The sequence below is a fragment of the Pseudopodoces humilis genome, chromosome 13 (genome assembly GCF_049639895.1).
Source record: "Pseudopodoces humilis isolate 2021_Gansu_Grassland_sample_001 chromosome 13, ASM4963989v1, whole genome shotgun sequence".
Lineage (NCBI taxonomy): Eukaryota > Metazoa > Chordata > Aves > Passeriformes > Paridae > Pseudopodoces > Pseudopodoces humilis.
In genome coordinates, this window is record NC_142212.1 from 6021115 (window position 1) to 6043855 (window position 22741).

The 22741-nt window shown below is 42.1% G+C and overlaps 2 protein-coding genes across 18 annotated transcripts in view; one reads left to right on the forward strand and one right to left on the reverse strand.

Moving 5' to 3' along the window:
• The window catches only part of PBRM1 (polybromo 1), a 56518-nt gene extending 38827 nt beyond the window's left edge, over positions 1-17691 (forward strand). For 8 of the 17 annotated variants that reach the window (XM_014251647.2, XM_088061950.1, XM_014251648.2 and 5 more), the window contains 5 exons: positions 1702-1903; positions 9589-9744; positions 12040-12110; positions 13535-13751; positions 14048-17690. In XM_014251647.2, coding sequence (XP_014107122.1) covers positions 1702-1903; positions 9589-9744; positions 12040-12110; positions 13535-13751; positions 14048-14220 — 819 coding nt within the window. In that variant the 3' untranslated portion in view covers positions 14221-17690. Of the gene's footprint in view, positions 1-1701; positions 1904-5671; positions 5831-9588; positions 9745-12039; positions 12111-13534; positions 13752-14047 lie in introns of all 17 variants that reach the window. The other 9 variants (XM_088061952.1, XM_088061953.1, XM_088061956.1 and 6 more) reach the window with 6 other exon arrangements.
• A 3064-nt stretch (positions 17692-20755) lies between these two features.
• On the reverse strand, positions 20756-22699 carry UQCC5 (ubiquinol-cytochrome c reductase complex assembly factor 5). The gene is made up of 3 exons (XM_005522165.3): positions 22624-22699; positions 22222-22398; positions 20756-21098 (listed from the first exon to the last, which is right to left on the reverse strand). The coding sequence occupies exons 2-3, from the start codon at positions 22370-22372 to the stop codon at positions 21031-21033; spliced, it is 219 nt and encodes a 72-aa protein (XP_005522222.1). The 5' UTR covers positions 22373-22398; positions 22624-22699; the 3' UTR covers positions 20756-21030.
• Positions 22700-22741: the final 42 nt, after the last annotated feature.

Here is a 22741-nt window from a genome sequence, read left to right on the forward strand (position 1 = left end):
TCACTGCTGCTCTTGTTTAACATGCTGAATTTTATAAGCAGCTTGAAAATTCTTGAAGAGTATTCCAGTAGAAGTGGAATTTTATCTAACAACTATTAAACCCTAAAACTTTTAAACTCTTTTTTCTTCTGCCAACAAAGACACTCTTACAACACCTAAGTATAGGAGCAGAGACAAGGCAAGTGAATATGTGGTATTGTGGGGCTTGGCAGATAGGTGCGTGATGCTTTCCTGCTGCAGTTTGCTATGAGTCAAAGTACTTAAAAAAGAGGTGTGCAGCTTTATTCTTTGCTTTAGCAACATGGCTGAGAAAAGGAATAAAAGGGGATCCTGGTTGATTTCTTCTTTTAGCAAGTCTTAATGTGAATATGCTGTTATCTGGCTCCAGTGGAAAAGACTGTTCATTTAAAAATGTGTGTATGGGAGACGGAAAAGAACAGAGAATGGAAGAAACAAATTTGGAATTCTTATGATTTCTGCAAGTCCTGTTTGCCCTTCGAAATGATGGGGGGGTGGGGGGGGTTTACATTAAATTACTGTTCCCAAAACTGTTGCAAGAACTATGTAGGCTAAAACAGGTGGTAAACTTGTAGCTCTATTTGCAAATGTATCAGAGGCCAAATATATAATTAGATTTCCCTCTTTTTGGTTTGAGAACTCTTAATCTGCCAGTGTGGTCTTGCCCAAGAAGCCAGGATGGAATTGTATCTGCCTTGTGTATCATCCCAAACCCTGTGTGGGGTTTGCTTCACTTCCTCCAGACAAGTTGTCTTTAGGCTCATAATAAAAATTTCAAGGGTAGATTGCAAGTTAGTACAGTGAAGTTTAGAATCCCATTTAAATGGGCCCCAGCTCATCTTAAATTGATAAGCAAGACTCTTTAAGCATCTTGGTATTACTAAAACTTTGTTTTTAGCTGAGAGAAGAGTGTTGAACTGTAGGGACAAAGAAGCAAAGAAGCAAGTTAGATGGAGTCAGTAACATGGTCAGAATTTCAGGAGAGGAAGTTGAATATATTCTGTTTCCTTTGTTGCCTCTACCTGGTACTTGGAAACAATGGCACTTTTCAAGATGTGACAGATTCGTAACGTTTGGGGTATGAGAAAGGCCTTCAGAGGATTTTGATGTGATAATACATTTATGGGTCTTATTGGTCAAAGTATGGATGAATTACATGACAAATATAAATGGAAGTGCTTTCAAAAATGGGCTCCAGCTGCGGTCTCAGTATAGAGGTGTCAGAATAGGTTAGTTTTTTGGTGGCTGAAAACATCACAGAGCTCTCCCCAGGGATATCCATAGTAGGAAAAGCAAAGGAGCAGAATTTTTGTTACTCAACAACATAAAAACATGATGTGACTCTGTGGTGCAGGTAAACAGTGATCAGCAAAACTGGGCCTTGGTTTTTCAGGGAGAAATGGCTATTTACTTAATGAGAAGTGAACACTGGAGAGAAAGGAAGGTCTGGCAGGCAAAATAACATTTAGAAGGTAGAATGAGGGAGAGTAGGGATTGCAAAGGCCAATTTTGCAGGAGGAGGTGGAGAAGCATTTTCCTAAAATGTGCGATGGCAAATAAAATATTTTACTTAACTTGTGTTGGCAACGTCTCTGTGCAGCTCAGTGGACAAAATCTGTGACATGACACAATTCCTTTTGTTCTCTTTTGTGCGCTTGTGGTCATAACTGCTTTTTCTCACAGTCCACTCCCAAGTCTGTTAAGGGCAGCACCAAGAAGGAGGGATCAAAAAGGAAGATCAACATGAGTGGGTACATCTTGTTTAGCAGCGAGATGAGAGCTGTGATTAAAGCTCAGCACCCAGACTACTCCTTTGGAGAGCTCAGCAGACTTGTAGGAACTGAATGGAGAAACTTGGAAGCAACAAAGAAAGCAGAATATGAAGGTAAGTAAAAACTGAGATGCTGAACTCTTTTCTGCCTTTTTTCTTTCTCAGCACTTTCTGTTGTTCAGATGACAGGTTTAATAAGAGAAAATATTTATATTTGTGTTCTGGCGTACCTTAAAAAGAAGTTCATATTGAGATGACTGAAGAGGAGCAAAGAGCCTATTTCAGTTATGTAGAGCACAACTGATAATTTAAATGTCTTTGCCACAAATAACCAAATTAACAAAGACCAAGAAAATGGGCACTAATTAGAAGTAAAGGGGTATGGAGCTTCTGGGCTAGAACTTAGTTGGAAAGATATTTTGTCAATGTTTCCTTAAGGTCTGAGGGTTATTTTGGACAAGAAGCTCTTGAGAGCTGTAGCAGCAGGTAAGAAAGACTTACAGAGTGGTGGGGAAAAGTTCATTATTAAAAGTACTTAGTCTTAAGAGGCTTTGTACTGTACATATTGTAAATATGTCCTATTGTTCAGTACAGTATTTATCAACTCTTCTAACTGATTTTGTCAAGAAATTTCATATCCTGAAGTAAGCCTAGGAATATTTCATAATCATGAGATACTTTAGACTTATCTCTTGTCCCTTTATTCCCTTTTCCTCAATTCCTTCCCTCCTTTCCTTTCTTTGCCTCCCTCCTTTTCTTCCCTCCCTCCTTTCCTTTCCTTCCATTCCTTCCCTCCCTTCTGATAGTCACTGTGTTTTAACTTTCATTTGATTAAAATAAAATACAGCTGATCTTTAACAGCCAGCCTTTACCCAAGCCAAATACATGGATTTAACATCCATAGTTACTTCTCTAGTTAATAGCATGTTAACACTATTAACTACTGTATTGATGCAACATTATTTAAAGAAAATGCTCCTTTGGATAGGAACATTTCAACACCTTGGAAAGTTATGGCCCAATTAAGTTATAACTCTGAAAATGAGATTTGATAGGTTTTTCTGCACACCCATAACTTAAAGGCAGCTTTGATCTTGAGGCTGAAAGCTTGCATGCTGTCACTGTCCACTCTCAAACCACCACAGTCCTTTCTGAATTTTCAGTAGCATCTCTTTGCAGCTCTGGAGGGTAACAGCACCCTCTGCTCTGTGCAAATTTGCTTTGCAAATGCTGCGAAGGGAAACGGTAACTGACTTTCTTTCTGAGAATGCTGGGGCCTTACGTTGTTCTGTAGTTGTTTCCTTTTACACCCTTCTAGGTGCATGTATGATCTTTTTATTGGCAGATCCCTCCTTACAGCCTCATCCTTCAGCAGGAGGATGGCTGGCATGTCACTGCTTCCTCGCTTAGAGCAGCTTAAAGTCCTGTACTTCTGCAGGAAGGCTCTGTTTGTCCACCATGTTAATGATTGTCTGTGTGCTTCCATTTTAATCTTCCTTCTCAATTAAAATTTTCCAAAGCTTTTGGGGTTTGAGCTTCAGTTTCCCTGGCTTGGTGTCTGTCTCGAACTAGACTTACTTTTACTTAGTTTTGAGGGGTTGGGATGGGGTAACAAAGTGTCCAAACTGTGTTTGCTTACGGTGTGTGAAAGGAGAGAAACTTCACTCCTTCCCTTGTGAAGAGTCGAAATTCATGTGTTCCCTGGTGTGGATGTGAACCAGGGAGCGGGCATGGTTTGACACCTCAGTTAAAAAGGGCCCTTCATTTTCTGATGAAAAGTGGTTTACATTTTAGATCCATTTTGACCCACTGAAAATTTTGTTTGGTTTATGTGCATGGTTTTAGTTGGTTTTTTACCAATAGTTGAGTAAAGAAGAGGCGGTGTTGGAAGTGCCTGCATGGCTAAATAAAGTAAAAGGGATTGAGGGAAAGGCCTGTTGTAAGGAAAAACTGTTCAGAGCAGGTCTCTTTCCTGTCTCTTGAGATGTGCTGAAAATGTTCAAATGATCTCGAGTCCTGGCCTATGTGATTTGGGTTTATTAGTATTAGGGTGAATGCTTTAGGCTGAACTTTCAGATACCTCCTCTGGTTCCCTTTGGCAGTGTTAGTCCGTTTGTTACTTCTTACTGTGGCAGTCAGGGCATGGATAAGGGCTAGGTAAAACTTGAGTATTGTCCTATGTCAGGTCCTTCTTCAAACCTCAGCACTCTGAAGTCTGATAAAGCTGAACACTTAACAGTAATTTCTCATTCATCAGAGTGTCTCTTTTGCTTTTGTCTGACCATTTTTTGTTTTTTAGCTGGCCAAAAGTAGGTGAGAGTCAGAACAACTGCTTCATCTTTTCCCGAAGTGCTTGCTGTGCTCTGGAGAGGATTTTCTCATTTTTCTACTTCAGGATCTACCTTTAAATATCTTGTGTATTTTGTGCTCAACTGCATCCGGGTTGCCTATATTAAATGTAGAAGTTTCTCTGCGTCGTCATCACTCCTTGAAATTGCAGAAGTGGGAAGAAGGAAGGAAATGTCTTTGGAAATGAAACTGGTCTTTGAGTGTATGAAAGTAGTGCTAGAAGCTGCATAAACAGGTTCTAGAGGAGTCAAAAGTGTGGTAGACATTCAAAGTCATGTTCTAGAGGAAGTGAGTAACACTGGCAGGATGCATAACTTGATTTCCTTGATGAACTTCTTAGCCTTTGTTTGACAGAGGACTGATTGCTGGTTTAGTGGCAGTTTCCATCTTTCACCAACTGCAAGAGAGCTCATAGCCCTGCATTCACTGTTGTTAAAAATTGCTGGAGCTGTATCCTACATCCATTTATTCTTCCTTGTTCCTCATTGTGCCAGTCAGACACAACGTTCAGAGTAAACACAGCAGGAGCTTGCATGCCCATGAAGCACCTGGAGTGGGCATTCAGTATTTCTCCTTTTTTGTTTGCTTGGTTTTTGGTTTTTTTCTTTCTTCTTCCCATGACCCTTTGCCCTTCCCTTAATATAAAATTGTCCTCTGGTCAGATTACCCTGCAGTAGATCTTTTGTTCTTGCAGTCACAGTGAGAGACTTGATTGAGATAATGACCAGATTCATCGTACAAAGGACACACATGGCCTCCAGTGAGCAGCACAATGTGAGTTAGACATCTTCAGAAAAAAAAAAAATAACTCCTAGGGGACCAAATGGGGAAGTGACAGAAAGAAGCAGAGAAAAATTTTTGGTTTATCAAACTGCTGCTTGTTATGTTCCCAAAGCTAAGGACCAATATGCACTAGGGAAACTTTACAAATGCTCCCCGATTTTGCCACCACTTTTCAGCTGCATCAGTAGTAAAATACATGGGGAGCCCACAAATGGCCGTGCCACCAGCTGGCACTGCTGTCTGCTCTTTGCAGCACTCTTTAGGGCACACCTGACAGTGGGACTTCAATTCCCACAGCAGCTGGTAGAGGATTCACCCAAGAGCTGCTGGCCTTGGCTGCAGCTGGTTTGGCTGAGCCAGTGGTGTCAAAACAGGGAATGTTTTGCCATGTCCTACTGCGGACCAAGCCTAGTGCTGGACTGCTGCTTCATGTTGGTAACACTGGTGTTATTATCATCAAATTTGTTCTTTTAATTTTTAAAAAAAAATTTATTTTATTCTTTATTTTAATTTTATTTTTTTTTTAGAAAGAGATAAAACTTTGTGGAATATTTTTCATGAAAGGTACTCTAAAAGTCTTAGCTGCAGCCACATGAAATCAAATCATATGCTGTATAAAAAAGATTCATCTGTTCTACTTTATATTTGACTAAACTATGCCAGTGTCTGACTAGTCCTTTTTAATGAACAGATAATATTTTGAAATTCTGGGTTACAAAACAGAACTGAAAATCTAAAATACTTTTACAGAGCGGGCAGCTAAAGTTGCTGAGCAGCAGGAGAGAGAGCGAGCAGCACAGCAGCAGAATTCCTCCCCCCGGGCAGGCACTCCTGTCGGGGCTCTTATGGGGGTGGTGCCGCCACCAACACCAATGGGAATGCTCAATCAGCAGTTGACACCCGTTGCAGGTAAAACGTAGGAGCTATGACCATTTTTTCCTCATCCACTTTATCAACCCCCTTCATAACTCTGAACACTCTCTTGGGTCACATTGGAAGCAAAAGCTCAAACTCTTCAGTCCTTCTTCATGATGAACATGCCTAGTGCAGCAGTGGCCTGGTGTCCAGCCTTACTTGCTCCAGTGGAGAATAGCCTGTGGAAAATGCAGGGAAGCAGGGTCCTCCTCGTGCAGTGCTCCTGTTCTGGTAGTGTGCAGTCGTGTTTATTCACTCTGCCTTGCAGAGTTCACCTTTAGCCCTGCTGTAGCAGGAGGGCAGCAGCTAAGTAGTCTTCTAGTGCATGCAGCATCTGTGGCAGTGGTTAAGCAGGAGGGAAATTGTTGGGGGTTTAATTGTCAGGGAGGTGAGAGCCAACAGAGTCTAACCCAGATTTTAAATCCAAGCAAAAGCTTTGTAGAATTGCTTCTTAGGCACTGGTAAGCAGAGCAGACCAGGATCTAGAGCCATTGCAGAAACAAAGACAAAATGACAACATTGCTGGTTTTATCAGGTTATTTTTCAGAATAGAACTGAGCTTGGAGAACTCTTCCACGAGGTCCCTGTTGCTGGGTGTTGAGCTCGTTACCAGTTGTAATCCGGCTTGATTTCATAGGGAGTATGCTCGGAGTAAGTATTTTCAGGATCAGATCTGAAGACAATGTAGTCCACTGAAGACTCTTGTATGGAAATCAGCCATACGTGGGTGAGAAAATTAATTAGGTGTGACCTGATAGGTTGTTTTCCTTCCCCAGTTTCTAATTAAAATAAGAACTAAGTTGCTTCAGTCAAGGTCAAAATAGTGCCGAGTAGATAAAAATCAGTATTTGGAGGGCTTTTGGTTTGAGTTTCGGGGTCTTTTTAGCTTTCCCTTAAGACATTCCAATTACTCCATTTATTCTTTTGTCATTTTTCTTTTTCTTTCTCATCTCACAGGCTGTGGCCTTATTTCGAGCTGACAGCCTGAAGCGTTTTTCATCACGATCTCTAAATCCCCTTTCAGTAAATAGGCTGCATGGATGTTTAACTGAAAGCACATTCCTTAGTTGGTACATGATCTCCAGGTTACAAAGCATTTGTTTACACTGAGTTGCATTTTTTTTTTTGCTTTTTTTCACTCTGTTTGTGGTAATTTCCCTCTGAACTGTTTGCAGTTGGTGTATGTTTGTGTGTGTGTGTGTGTACACTTTTCTGTGCATATATTAAGAAAAAGGAGGGGAAAAAGAGTTTCCCAGTGCTGATCTCTTTTGTGAATAATTTACATCAATCTAGAATATGTAGAAATACCATCCTCTTGTGGTTGTGTTTTCTCAGTTTGGTTCTTAGGTTTTTTGGCACTGAGTCACTTTTCCAATTTTTAGAGGCAGGTGTTGATGGGCAGTAATACTTGGTGTTAACACTTCCTTAAAACTTCCCCAAAAATGTGCATTCTGCCAACTACACATGCTACCTTATTTCCTGTGACAGCAAACCTCTATTTCAGGCCATTGTCTTATTCAAGCAGATCAACACTCAAGGCTCTTCACTTTGGCTTTGGGAAATACTTCCTTAAAATAGATGATGGAGCAGATCCTTTTAAACCCTTTCTACTTTTGTGGCCCGTTTGAAAAACACAGTCTTTCATCTTTAGGTTTTCACAAGTCCTACTTGGAAGTATCTTGTTCTGTTTGGACCTCCTTTACATCCTTCTGCATCCTTGGATTGCTTATCTCTAGTTCAGAGAGATTCTCCTTCACAGAACATCTTTATGGCCCACAGGGCCAGGAAATCTGGAAGCCTTCTGAGATGTGTTTCTCTTAGTGTGTAGCACTTTAATGTCTTCTACATTTAGGTATTGCAAAAGTTTACTTAATCTTATGTTGTTATAATAAAGAACAGGAGAACAAGTAATTTCAAAGACATCCTAAATCACAATTGTGGGAGCTGGAAATAGTTTGGCCATGTTTGCTAGTTTAAAATAAAAGTTTGCAATTCGTACATGGGGTAAGAAAATGGCTGCTCTTACTCAGAATGAGCTACAAGAACTGATTTATCATGGAGATTGGATGGCACCTTTATTAGCCAGTTGTTGGGTATTTTAATTGGAAATGTAGAACAGCTTCCATGATTGATAAATATGGGTTTGATTCTTTGGAGAGTTTTTTGTTTGTTTGTTTGTTTTAAAGCTTCAGAAGTGCATTAACTGCACTGAAGATGTGTCAGCAGCTCGGGGTGCACAGCAAGCACCAGGCAGTAGCTACAGTGTGAAAGCTCTTTATGCCAAGGAGGCTTTTGTTGTGTTTCTTCTTTTCCTTTTTCTATTTGAAGTATGGATTTCCCTGTAATAAAGAGGTACAGATAAGGTTTCCAATATTTGAAATAGGTACCTACAGCATATTTCATGTGTCAGTCTAGGTGCCCTGTGGAAAATGAAGGCTTGAGGGAGATTAGTTCTTTACTTTCTTGGTGTTTTCTCCATGTAAAGCTTTTGAGATGAGAGGTTTCTCACTTCTGTAACATCCTGAGGAAGTGACAGGTTTAGCTTTTATTTTGGAGCTACTTCTCCTGTTTAGACCCTAAGCTGGTGACAGCTTTGTTCTCAGTCAGAACTGATGAAAGTTTTTGGCCAGTCTCATTGCAGAAGTCTCTGTTTTGAATTCCTTTTATGAATTACAGGGAGTGTGGCAAAGACTCGGTGGTTTCTTGGAGCAGACTATAGAAGCCCCAACAAATCTGCATTTCTAACTTGTCTCATCTCTCTAGACCTGCTTCTGTCCTCTGTCATCTTTTCATTGTCTTTCCAACCCCTTTCCTTGCTTACCTGGCAATGCATCCATTTAAGTTAATCATTCCAGGGCCTAACAAGCATAGTGCAGTTATACTGTGTAGGTTCACTACATGGATAGCAGAAAATCTGAGCCAAAGCCAGAGAAATTTTCTTCCTTCACATGCAGAAAACTAAATTTTTGAGCAACAGCACAATGCAGTGTTTGCAGTGTCACTGATTTTCCTCTAAAGACACCTTGCAGACATGGACAGTGAAATTCTGTGAGGAACAGGTGTTCCTTTTGAGCCCTTTCACTTCAATCTAATGCCATGAGTGTAAGCTACTGCACAAGTTACTACTACATGAGCGTAAGCCCAGCACTTTAAACCCAAGTTTAAAATCTGCGTTGCTGTCTTAGTTCATATTGGAGATGGTTTAATAAAAATCATCCATCACTGCCATTAGTTTCAAGTATGTGAATGTTGGAGGGCTTTTGTGCATCAGTTTTGCATGTGTACTGCAGGAAAATGTCTGGGGCTTTATTTTTGTGGCCTCTGAACTAGCCTACAGAGCAGGGCTGTCTGTGGGGCTGGCCAGTCAGTGTTGTGTTTGTAATCTGTGTGCAGATGGCAGAGCTTTAAGCTGTATTAAAACTGCTTGCATTAGTAACATATAACTGTGGCTGAATTTATGCCTTGTGTTAACATATCTGAGTATTCAACATTTATTGCCCCGTGAGAAACATATAAACACACTAAATACTAATTCATCAGAAGTATAGTGTTTCATATTTACAGCTTTTTTTTTAGTTTTTGTTCTCTTTTTATTTTTTTTATTTTGCAAGATACTAATTGTAGTATTGTCTTGCTCTACTAAAGGTGCTTTTTTTTGTGCGTGTGTGTGTGGATAGTGCATGTCTGTGCATACTGTGTAGACCATACTGCATGTTATTGATGCATGTTTGAAATTTGTTGTGTCCTTCAAGGCATGATAAGTGGCTATCCACCGGTGCTGCCACCTTTGCAGGGCCCAGTTGATGGCATTGTTAGCATGGGCAGCATGCAGCCACTTCACCCAGGGGTGCCCCCACCCCACCAACTCCCGCCAGGTATGCCAGGCATCCCAGGCATCCCACCACCCGGTAAGAACCTCATCCTCATTCCCTCTTTATTTCATTGTCATGTACTTGGTTTAACCCATTGTTACAGGAGTTCTCTGCAGCTTGTTCTGGTCCTGGCTTTGGATTGTGAGCAGCAGCACTGCTGATTATGAGGGGTGTGCAAAATACTGGCACAACAGCATGTCCAGTAAGCCCTCAGGGAAAGGGTACTGGAGAAACATGCTGCTCCAGCAGGAGTTTTGCTCCAGTCAAAAAACCCTTGATAATTGTGCTTGAGTTTGTCAGAGGTGTGAAAAGCTGAAATCACCCTGTTCATATCCTTATGTTATTTGAACAGTATCTCTACACTCATCCTTTTTTTTATTTGAAGTGGGCTTATAAATGAAATTCATTGTTCTTGTTCCTTATCAAAGTCTTTTTCAGTGTGTTAATGTCAGACTGCACTGAAATGAGCCTGGTCATGTAAGACTACGTGGCCACAAGAGTACTGATGTGTTACTGTAAAACAGTGTTCAGATTAAAGCTTGCTGATAGAACAGTGACTGGAAATATGTAGGGACAAGGTGAATTCAGTATTTCCTGTGGCCAAATTTTGAATTGATTTTTGAGAGCATTTCTATTGCATTTGCTGTATTTTTACCACACTTTCGATTAAAAGCGAGGCTTAAATGAAACATTTTACCAGTGTTAATGCCATTAACATGTCCCAATTAAGGGGAAAAACATTTATCTGCCCTCTTGATCTGTTCCCTGCTTGACTCATTTTTTACTTCTGATAATTCATGTGCCCATGAAAAAGATGTGCTATCCCTCTATTCAGCAGTAAACAAGCTGTGGACAAAATTTTCTCATCTGCCTCCCCCTATCCCCTTGCAAATGGTTTTATCAGAAGCTGTTTTAAGAATTTTATCTGTACATAAATTACTTGAGTTGGGGAGTTTTTGTTTGCTTGCCTGGTGTTTATGAAATCCATCAGCATTACACGCACAGCTTGGCTGGAGCACACGATTCCCTGCGATGGCACCTAGAGGGAGCAGGACAGCAGCTGTGCAGTGACATTAGCACACATCAGCCAAACGTGCGGGAGGTGAATCCAGGACAGCACATCCCTCTGAAAGGCTGCTCCTGCCACGGTGGGCTGGATGTTTGTGTTTAAAACTGATGGGATGTGGATTAGTCAAGAAACAATGTCCGGGAGTGTAGGACCCCACGTGAAGTGGTGCTGAACTGGGCACAGCAGGCTAAGGGTGAAGCCGTGCTCTGGTGCTGTGATGGGGAGGGTGCCCTCCTCCAAACCCTTTCCCTTTGGACTAAAAATAATTCCACAGCTTGTGTTACCAATGTTTTTCCCAACTTCTGACATACTATTGGTACAGATGCATTTAAAATGGGAGCTGTGATCAGATGGAAAATGCATTTGAATAATGCTTTAGTGAGTGAAACCCAGTAGCACATCCTTTGATCACTGATACAGAAATCATGTATTTAATTCATGTAAATTAAATCTTCAGGAAGAGCACAATTAGTCTGCAGCTTTTCCAAGGAGTGAACATAAGTGGCACAAACAGAAAGAAAGCAGCAGCACACATAACTTTCATTTTTTTCAGACCAGAGCATCTGTGTATAAAATGTCAGGAACTGCATGTTTCTCATTTAGATCTGTACATTTTTGTATGTAAGACTGACATGGTTGTGCTGCATTCTGTGCAGTAGGGAGAAGTCCCAATATGCTTGAGAAAAACAGCTTTTATTTTTTTGACATTGATTTTAAATATTCATTGTTCTCTAAGGCCATTGAAGCTTAACCTGCAAGTTGCATTTTGTATTAGTGGCATCTAACAGAATTTATGAAAGACCTGAATTTCATCTTGCTGTGAACATTTTACAAAACTGAACACAAGGAAATGTGAAGTGTTGCTAAAGCAGATCAGCATTTCCTTTCTTAAAGGAAAGACTTCAGGAAGATCCTGTCAAGCCAAAGGTGTATATTATAAATGAAAAGATGCAATCATGCAATCACTAAGTAACACAAAAAAAGCCTGAAAAGCCAAACCTATTCACTTTGCATTTCTCTATTTAAAATTATTCAACAGGCCACATATCAGTGTTTGGTAGTTGTCATGTTGGCTTTTTTTTTTTCATTCAAAAACTTGTGAAGTTTTTTACTGGGGGCAAGGGGAATATTTGAATGTTGTACATCTACTTAAAATAACTGTGAGCAGTGATATCAAAGTATTAATTCTTTCTATAGAAGACCAAAGATGTATTTGTCACTGCTCTGAAGTAAGACTAATTATTTTATATTTTGGAATATAGGTGTTATAGGCCAAAATGTGTCCCCTATGGTAGGCACTCCAGCACCAGGAGCAAGTCCTTTTGGACAGCAGGTGAGTCATTTTTGCATTATTTATGAGGCTTTAAGGCTCAGAATCAGCATTTGAGCAACATCCCAGCTTAGACATGTAAGGATGCACGTAGGCTTTCCCAGGGAGAACAGAAATGAAATGTTCTGATGTGTTTAGAGCCAATTGATATCTCACACTTAGAGAGTATGTCTGTATTTGATGGTGGCATTGTTGTTACACTCAGGAGGTTTGTTGAGTGAGGTAACTTCAGTACAAACAAGGCAGTGTTTTGTCTCACTTTTCTACTAAACTGTGTAATTTCAGCATACTGTGAAACTGCTGATAATTTAGGTTTTGTGTGCTTTGTGACACGGAGAGGACACTGCCCATTTTATCAGTTGAGGCATAGGTAACAGAATATTCATATTTCACAAACTGATGAAGCAGATGTTCATTGGCAGTTCAGAATTTGTGAGCATGGGTAACTGTGATGATATGATGTTTCTTCTCAGCGATTAATGAAGATGAACTGTTCAGATAATTTCCAATTTTATTGACTACATTTTTGCATCATAAAGAGAAATGTGGTTTTGGCTTGAGGGTGTAGAGAAAGGGAGGGAGAGTTGCTGTGCACAGGCAAATAGTGGTAGGATGGGGGTGGGGGGATGTTTTAAACTAAAAGAGGAGAGGTTCAGGTTAGATGCTGGGAAGAAGTTATTTATTCAGAGGCACTGACACAGGTTGCCCAGAGAAGCTGTGGCTGCCCCACCCCTGAAGTTGTTCAAGGCCAGGTTGGATGGGGCTTGGAGTGACCTGGTCTAATGGAATCTGTCTCTGCACATGGCATAGGGTTGGAATGAGATGGGCTTTAAGGCCTCTTTCAAGCCAAACCATTCTATGATTCTGTGAGTACTAGAAGTTAAGTGGTAAAGTGTTGATGTTGTGATGTTGAGTTGAGTTATTCCAGACAACAGGATGTCTGTGCTAAGAGTTCTCAGTACTGCTGGTTAATCACAGTGGTAGGAATTCTTCTGTGTGACTGGGAATTTTCCTGCCTGAGATTTTTGCCTGACAGTGATTCTGTGGAAATAACCCAGTTGTCCAAGGATCTGTGTCAGTTTGGATTAGAAGTTTTAGAGTTAAATCTTGCACTTCACAGACCACAGTATTTCAGATCAAATTGGAGAAAACAGGAAATGAAAAGGAGATAGAAGGTGTAATTAAGGCTAGGAGAGAAGAGATATGGTGATGATAACCAGAGTATATTTACATAGATCAGAAATATGAACAATATCTGTTGAGTATGAAGGGTTGGTTTGTACTTCCTTTCTTGGTGCATCTCCCAGCCAAAATGCGCATCTCCAGGGAAATTTTCTCAGGCTTTTGCACATAATCTCAGTTGAAACTCCATTGCATGAGGATGCCCCGAGGCTGGGGTGTGACCCCTGGCTGGCTTTGCATTTCAGATGGGGATCCTGGGCCCGCCGGGCCAGCAGGCGCCCCCGCCGTACCCAGGGCAGAGCCCTGCCAGCCAGCCCGTCATGCAGCAGCCCAGCACCCCCATGTTCGTCTCCCCTCCACCAAAGACACAGAGGCTCCTCCATTCTGAAGCCTACCTGAAATACATCGAGGGGCTCAGTGCTGAGTCAAACAGTATCAGCAAGTGGGACCAGACCCTTGCAGGTAAGGCTTTGGCTTCCTTGTAACCCATTATTTTTGCTTTTATAGCAAACGTGAAATAAAACTGCTGTTTGCTTATTAAAATATATCCATGCAATTAATTCCTAAAGATAAATCAACAGACTGAGAATATATATGTTATCCACAGGCAAACTCCACCAGTGTTGTATAAACCTAAGAATCGGTGGTATGGGTTTAAATACTAAGGGCAAAAGTAGAGTATCTTCTATTGTAGTGTTACATTTACCTTTTTCTAGAATAAACCAGTAGGTAACTGGAGCATTTCTTGGATTTTGCAGCACGGAGACGAGATGTGCACTTGTCCAAGGAGCAGGAGAGCCGCCTGCCCTCGCACTGGTTGAAGAGCAAAGGGGCTCACACCACCATGGCCGACGCGCTGTGGCGCCTGCGGGACCTGATGCTGCGTGACACCCTGAACATCCGCCAGGCCTACAACCTGGAGAACGTGTAGGCACAGCAGCACTCCTGCTCCAGGAGTTCATGGGACAATAGCTGGTTTAGTTACTGGGTGGGAAGAGATAACCAACAATAATTTGTATTGCATTTTACTGTACATTGCAAGACCATTTTTATATAAGGACACTTTTAATAAGCATATTTCACTTTTTGTTATATTAAGTTGACTTTATCAAATACACAGATTTTTTGCATATGTTTCCTTTGTTTGAAAGGCAATTTCATAATTGGTTGAGTGTAGTCAAGGATTCACCTTTCTTATACTTTATTGCTGAGAATCTGATGCCATTGTTTTTATATAAAAAAAAAAAGGAAAACAAAGTATTTACAGATTGATACAGTGGAATGTGAATTAGTCATAGTTTACATCCTATAAGAATGTGTGTACCTGTGCTTGTGTGTGCTGGCCACTTTGGGCAGAACTGCTCGGGTGTGAACAGGGAGGATCTCTTAAAAGAAGCTAAAGGTAAGATAAGCTTTGGCATTAAGGAAAACTGGCATTCCAAGTCAACACTGAGGTGGCTGGGTGGGCTCCAGCAGCGCTGGAAGTGCTGGTTGGACGGGACAAGGATGTCTTGACTGCTCATGTTGTCCAGTCCTGTCCAGTTATTTAACTGTGTAGCCAAGGCCATTGTGATCCTAAATCAGTACCACAGTCCCTGTACTGGCAGGCCCTTAGAGGGGAAGTGTTTCATCTGCCATGGCCTGTGCTGGGGGTTCTGCGATGTCCCCAGCAGTGGGACAGGGAAGCTCCTTCCCTGAGAGATTCTGTCTGTGCTGGAAGAGGCTCACAGAACTTGGAACCAGCCCAGGTTTTGGAAGGTAAGTTAGGGGAGAAAAGTGGAGTTGTTCTGTTAGTGAAGTAATGTGATGTTTTTTTAAATTCACACATACTCTGTTCATGATTGGGCATTGTAAGACATTTTTGTATGCTTTCTTTAAGTGTATTCATTAACCTTAGTGAAAGTTCTGCAATGCAAATTTGAGTGAAATTTGATGCTTAAATTAACTTGAAAGTAAAATACTACTGTATGGGATGGTATGTGTAAGGTCAGCATACCCAGTACATTGGAGAAATAGAATACTTGCATTGCAAAGCCCTTCAAAGGGTTTGGGTTGGTTTTTTTTCTTTTTTTTTTTTTTGTTGGTTTTTTTTGCTTTTTATCTAAGTAAAGTAGGTATTGACTCTTCTTGCCAAATTTCAAGGTTACGGCTGCCTTCTGCTAAAGATTTACCTGTCCTCATAACTAACCAACCTTTTGGACTACAAAGTTATTTGTTTAAAGGTAAATCCTTTCATTTATTTAATATTGGAAAAAAGAATTAATACTTTGGATTGCTTTTAGTAACTGGGAAAGCTCTATGAATTTGGGAAAAGTCAGCAGGAATGTGGGCACTGCAACTCAGCCCAAATTAACTGATTTACTGATACACTTCATTTATGCTAGAGATGTTCATCATGTGGAAATGAGTTCTAAAGTCTGTTAGTACAGAACATTTTCATTTCAGTATATTTGGCAGAAGGTTAAATTAAATATTTTCCTTCAAATACTGGATATCTTGGGGTTTGTTTTACTGATGTAATTAATACTCATAAGGGAAGTGACACTTGCAAGTATAAACTGTGATTTAATTTTACTGGCCAATTCCTCTCCCTCTCTTATTGAAATCCTCCAGTCAGTCATTGTACAAAATACCCCTGGTAATTACAAATAGGCACTTAAAGACAGTTTAGGTCAGATGTGAAGTGGATATGAAGGAAATGTAAAAAAACAACACAGAGGGAAATGACAGTTTTGAGCTCTACAAGTAGCACACCCGTGGTACAGAAATTCTTTACTGGCCTTTGTAAATTACCAATTTTATTTAATAAAGTAGAAATTGAATAGTCTTAGACCACCCCTATAAAATGTGTTTAAGTTACCATAGGTTTTGCAGTTTTTAGCCACAAAGATGGGATGTTGAAGTGAATCAGGCAGCAAAATCCTAGTTTTTGAGCATTTGGAACTATCATGGATTGTACTAATACACCACCAGATTCTCCTACTTCTCAGCATTAACAAAAATTACACCAAAGAACCTGGGATGAATTTTAATTAAATTATTGTTTTATTTATTTTCTTTTGAGGACTGGATGGGACTCCCTTTGGAGCCTGTATAACTCAGATGTTTAATTTATCTGAAGGTCAGTGATGAGCAGATGTGCAGCACTGGCTCTCTCCTGCTGAGCAGCCGAATCCCTCCTTTCACTGCTCTTTCTGGCCCAGGAGCAAGAGATTGGAAGTGCAAACGAAACCTGGCTCCTCCTTCATCAAGGCAGTGCAGAGCACTACCACTAAGCCACTGGGCTGGCCCTGATCAATTATTTTAAGCCTTATTTATTTCAAAATCGTTTCTCTCTAAACTGGAGGCATTTCAGTTGATTGCAGTGAAATTTAGGATATAATGGCTACAGTCTAGAATTCAAAACCAGCAAAAGAAACTTTTCTCACTCTGGTTTAAAAAAAAAAAAAAGACATGTCTATCTGTCTTTTTCTCTCTCTGTGGGTGTTTGAGCCCCTCATCTGTTTTTCACTGCCGTTCATTGTACTAGCGTAAACAAAACTTTCATATTAAAATAAAAGGATGTGTGGGCAATGGTTGGCTTCTGTGAGAGTGGAAAATAGATAAAACTAGGACAGGTATTTTCATAAACCAGTTGGAGACAACTAATAATTATTTGTTCTCTTCCTCAGTCCTTCCCTTCCATGAGAAAATTTACTGTTTGTGTAAAAATTCAAAACGTTGATGTTGGTGACTTTTTTTCAGCATATGTTTTTGTACCTGGTTTATCCATGCTTGGCTTTTCATTAGATCTTGTACTCCTGAAGGCTGAGCTGCTAACCAGGTTTATAACATGTATGTACCATCACTTTGTTTACCTGTGTCTTTTTAATTTGAATAAAAATAGTTTGCAAAGTGTTTTGGATTAACCAGGTTTGACTGTTCCATTAAGATTTCTGTTAGAATTTTATTTCAAGTAATTCTGGCTGTTGCTGATCCAGATGTTCTCAAGTCCTTGGTACATGTGTGCTTGTGTGTGGATAAAATATCCTTTTTCTATTGTCCTGTGTTTTTTTGAGATGTGCCTGTAGGTGATAAGAACAGTGGTGTTGAAAATTGAGCCATAATGAGCATGAACAGTGAACCTTGAAAAATATGTGAAGCATTGGGAACCAGCTGAGTGGAGGTTGTAAGATTCAGTCAGTCCCAGATGTCCCTGTATTAACTGGATTGAAAATAAACAGCAAGCCTTAATTTCATATGGAAGCTAATGTGGTTCAGGACTGTCTTCCATGTAGCTGTTTAATAGAGGAAATTAGATGAGTAACATGAAAAAAGCATCTTTTACGCAATTAAGTTAGAATCAAGGATAGAAATTTTCTGTATGAACTATGAGAAAAAATAAGTGATAGGAATCTCTCAAGGTGCCTGGCATAAAATTCACAGAGAGCTATTTAAACAGTCAGAACATAGCATTATTTAATTAACACACATCCATGTTTTCAGTCTGGGGTATAAATGCTGCCTTTCACACAGGCTGCCAGTTTTGTAACACTTCTGCCCTTCTGTTGCAGTTGCCCAGAGGAAACTAATTCTAATCATCCTCCACATCTTATTTGCTCAGTCTGAGATACTAAAGATCAACCATAAATGCATGTAGCTCCCTCTTGGCTGCAAGTGCACAAAATTAAAGTTTCAGAATGTCTGGGCACTGAACATTGTGGAATGGGATGTGGTTCAGTCATGCACATGAAATTTTGATTAATAAAACGAAACCTTATATTCATTTTGTCAACTGCATTTTCCAGCAAGTCTAATTTGACCCTCATCTTTGGTATAAAGCACCAACATCCAGTACTGATTTCAGGAAGTTCCTCAGGAACAGCATTCATTTCACCAGTGCTGTGAAGATATTTTTTTCCCCCTTTCCCTGAAGGAGCTGGAGATGGCCATAAGCAGAGTGCAGATACAGTTTGGATCTGTGTATTAAGTCCAAAGTGAAAGCGTGCCTCCACTGATGACAGGAAGAGTTTTGCTCCAAAGAAAAATTTCCCAATACATCAGATGGCTGTTACTTTCTGTTGCTGCTTTTGAAAATCTTGGAGAAAACTGCTGCAGCCCTGTACCAGGGAGGAGTGCAGGCTGGGTACAAACACCCTTCCTTGACCATAACTTCTTCCAGCTCTTCTGCAGGCTTTTCAGCAGACAGCTGCATCCTTGTGCACACAGCTGCAGGGGAATGATCAGCAGATCCATTTTTTCCACAGAATCATTCTGGATTGGTGGTGGTTGTCCTCTCTCTAATGCTGGAGTGGTGAGCAGCACTGCTTGTGCATTAGGTATCACTGTTTATTCCAGATGACTTTTTACTGCTGCTCTCTCACCGAAACGGATTTTTCCATGCTCAGTATCCATCTTGCCCCAACTTCCAGAGTTTGGAAAGCTTGGAGCAGGAATGCTTTGCTGAGTCTCAGAAGCTGTTGTGGCTGCTGCAGAACACATGAAAATGCTGTTGGTCGGTGCAGAGCTCCGCTCCAGGTGGACACCGGCTGAATTCCCTGCTGAAGGAAGGGATGTGGTCAGCCCTGGAGCTGGCAGGGGCCTGGCAGGGCTAGAAGTGAAAGCTGTGACCCTGGCCCACTGCAGCAGCCTGGAACAGCCACACGGTGTTCCCTGAGTGCCGAGCCAAAGGAGAGCTCTTGCTTACTCTCCGTTTCCTTTGCCACAGCAGGTGGATGGGGGAAGCGGGAGGATGGGAGTGATACAGGGATATGAGAGTCAGAGAGAACTGGGGAAGGCAAAGAGCACAGAATTAGGAGTCAGCAGGAATAAAATGGCAAAACCAAATGCAGACTTTGGTTGTTGAAGATGGGGTGTATTTTGAACTGATACTAAATCCCCCAGTGTATTCAGCTGTGGAATAGGCTGGGATTCTGGAATGGGGAGTTGCAGCTATTCTGATGTCCAGCATTAGTGACAGACTGGTGAAATCTAAAAATACCAAAGGGTCAGCACTAGCAAGCACACTCAGGATTGGAGACTGCAGCTCAGATTTCTAAATGTCAAGCTTCATACTGTGTCATAACAGATCTGTGTTGCCTGAAATGGTACAGTGCCAGAGGATTTTATTCCTGCAGCAGTCACCAAGACCAGTGACACGGAACTCCCTGACACCAGACATCTTGTGAGTGACTGCAGCCTCTCTCCCTTTCTGTTTACCTGCTTCAGACATCCCAGAGATCTTCCAGATGTGCCTGGTGCTCTCAGCTGCCAATGGGAAACAGTCACTGCTAAACAAGCTAGAGGTCTGAAGTGAGAACTGGGCTTGGCTCACAGCTGTTTGTGGAACACTGCTACAATTACAGGAGTGCTTAAGGGAAGCCACAGGAAGTTTTCACATCAGGCTCCCGAGTCCTGAGAAATAACTAGGGCACAGGGCTCTTGCTTGAAAAAAACTCCATATATTGAACAACTTACTTGTTTTATGAAAACAGAGCACAAGAGAATTTCAAAAGGCTCAAGAAATAAAATCAGATGAAGCTAAAGCTCAGCAGTTTTCAAAATCTGGCTTTTTTATTATTGCTTTATTCTTGAATGTACTGCTATGGTTAGGGTTGACGTCAGTGCAATGATCTGTGATTGCAAAAAGCAGCTTGTTCATGAGTTTTGGGCTCTACCTCAGAACTAAAGTCAAAGTTATTCTGAAATAGAGGCTTTCCTCAAGGGATTCACTTGCTGCTCAGTCAAAATATGCAGTGACACAGTCAGATCTTTAATTCTGTCCGTTTTTATCCCTTGAAAACACAAGTAGCCCTAATACTCTAGATCAAGTCCTTGGAAGGCACAACACAAAGGTTCCCCTTAGTTTGCAATTGGAGAACCTACACCCTGACCTCTACAGAGCTGCCCTTGTCTCTGCAGTTGATGAAGACTTACAAAGCCTCATAGGAGGCAGCACAGGAACACCTGTAAGGGCATGAACTCCCTCAGGGTTGGTTTTAGGCTGATTATAAGACTTGGCTTCTTTGTTGCACCATCAGCCTGCACCCCTACCCTCTGCACCAGTCACTGACCCCACCCACGCTCCCGGTGTCACTGCGGGAGCAAACACTGCTGGAACACAGCAGGCAGCTCTGTTCTCCTGCCTTGTGGCCAGGATTTCCACCCCAGGACTCAGGGATGCCAGAACTGACACTGCACATTGCTCTGGCCACTGTCAGATGTGGGCAGCACAGCCCAAGCACACTGGTCACTTTCCAAGCACTGTGGGCTGAGCAGTAAATCTTGGCTCTCTTTATCCAGTTAAAATTGTCTCACACTGCAAAGAAAACAAATCGGCTGTCAGAGCAGTTCCTGTAAGTACAAAAGAAACTAACTCAAAATTACTATTTCTATTATGCTGACATGGATGCACTGTGTAATGTTTCTTTCCCACTGGTCTTTTCACAAGGGGGTGTTTCACCAAGCTAACAAAAGCAACAGCCAGACTGTTTGCTCAGTTTAGTTTATTTAAAAGCACTAAGCAAACATTAAATTAGTGGCAGAGGCCCAAATAGAATGAATTTTTCACTTCATTTAAATACAGATATTACAGATACGGAAGAACAAAACTGCCCAAACCATCTGAGCATATTACACGAACGTGTGGATCGCAGTTCATGTTGCAGAGCCAACATCTTCCACCACTGTCAACGTGGCACTGCTGCTGCTTTGGCACGTGTACAGTTGAAGCACTCAGGAGCTCCCCCCTGAAGAGATTCAGCTAAAATTCCCCTTTCTCCATCCTTGCCTCGTACAGTCTTTCAGATCTTTTCCTACGGTAAACATCATCTGCAGAAAAAGATGTTTTAGATTAGAGTTTCCCCACTGCAAAGTGGTGTTAAATGCATGAATCCTGTCATCTCTTTTTAAACTTTTCAATCCAAATTTATCTTGCAGATGCTGACTGACAGGCAACTGGAAATTCAAGCCAACAGAAATCCTTATTACCACTTAAAATAGCTCATGTTCTCTCTCTCATACAGGTGAAAGTTCTTCCCATCAGTCCCAATGAAACGTTTTTCTAGGAAAACTAAGTTTCCAGTGAGAAACAGTTGTTTCTTGTCTACTTTCCCATGAGGGTAATTAAAATTAAAATGCCCTAACTAGCTGAAGGGAAATTAAATTACAGGCATGAAGTTAAAGCCTGAGGGCTTTCAGCCTGACTTTGGTATTCTGGTCTCTTTTATATAAACAACATACAGGAATATTCCCAACTCCATAGTTTTCCTGCCTGCCCACTCCCTGACACCATGTACAGTTGAGCTGATCCTTTCAGGGAAATACACAAAAATTTCTAGCAGGATTTATTAAAGTGAGAATGTCACATTAGAAATACTTTGATTAATAGAAACTAAATGCCATTAGCCAAGTTGTCATGAGCCATCTTCATACTTATTTTTTAAGTTGTAAAAGTCATGTTTCAGATGATGCCACACCTCTGCTTAAATGCTGGCAAACCTCATGAGTCTTTTTCAATGATCGCAGAATGCTTTATGCTGATAGGGACCTTAAAGATCACCTTGCTCCATCCCCATGGATAATGACACTTCCTGATAGACCAGTTTTCTCCAAGCCCCATCCAGCCTGGCTTTGGACACTTCCAGGGCTTCTCTGGGCAACCTTCTGCCGGGGCCTTGCAATCCTCAGAGGAAAGAATTCTTTTCCTAATATCCAATCGAAATGTACCCTCTTTCAGCTAAAATTGTATTCGGCACTCTAAACTCAGGATTTTTTTTCTGTTTCTGCCCAGTGTTTCTGCTGGGGAGGCAGAGCCTGAAGGGCCCCATCCTGCCCGAACACGAGCAGTGTCTGAGCGCAGGCCGGGGCCCTCCAGCCCGGCCCGGGCCCCGCTGGCCCCGTTGGTTCGGGGGGAGGGAGCGGCGGGTCCGGGCCACGGGGTCCCCGCACTCACAGAAGGTCTCTCCGCCGACGCGGACGTTGATCATGAACCACTCCATGGCTCCGCCGAGCACGAAGAAGAAGGGCAGGAACCTGTAAAAGCCAAAGCGCCGCTGCCCGGGCACCACCTTCAAAAGGCGCTTCACCCTCTCGCTGACCAGCATAGCCAGGCAGCGCCGCCGCCTTCGCCCTTCCCGGGTGGAGAGAACAGAGGGGGGCGTGTGAGAGGCGGAATGGGACGTGCCGCAGTCACACCATGGCCGCAGCCGGTGTCGCGCGAGGAGCGGCCCCGGCCCGGGCGGGCCCCGGCCAAGCCCCCGCGGCCATGGCGGCCCCTCGGGCCCCGCCGCCCCCTCCCCTGAGGCGGGAACGCGCAGCCAATCAGGGCCGCGACCCCGCGCCGCGCACCGCTCACCTCCCGCGCGAGGGCTCTGCGCGCGGCCGGACGGAAGGACGCGCCGAGCGCCCACGTGACCCCCCCAGCGCCTCGCCTGATTGGGCGGGGCGGGGCGGGGGCGGGGCCTGGCTTGAAG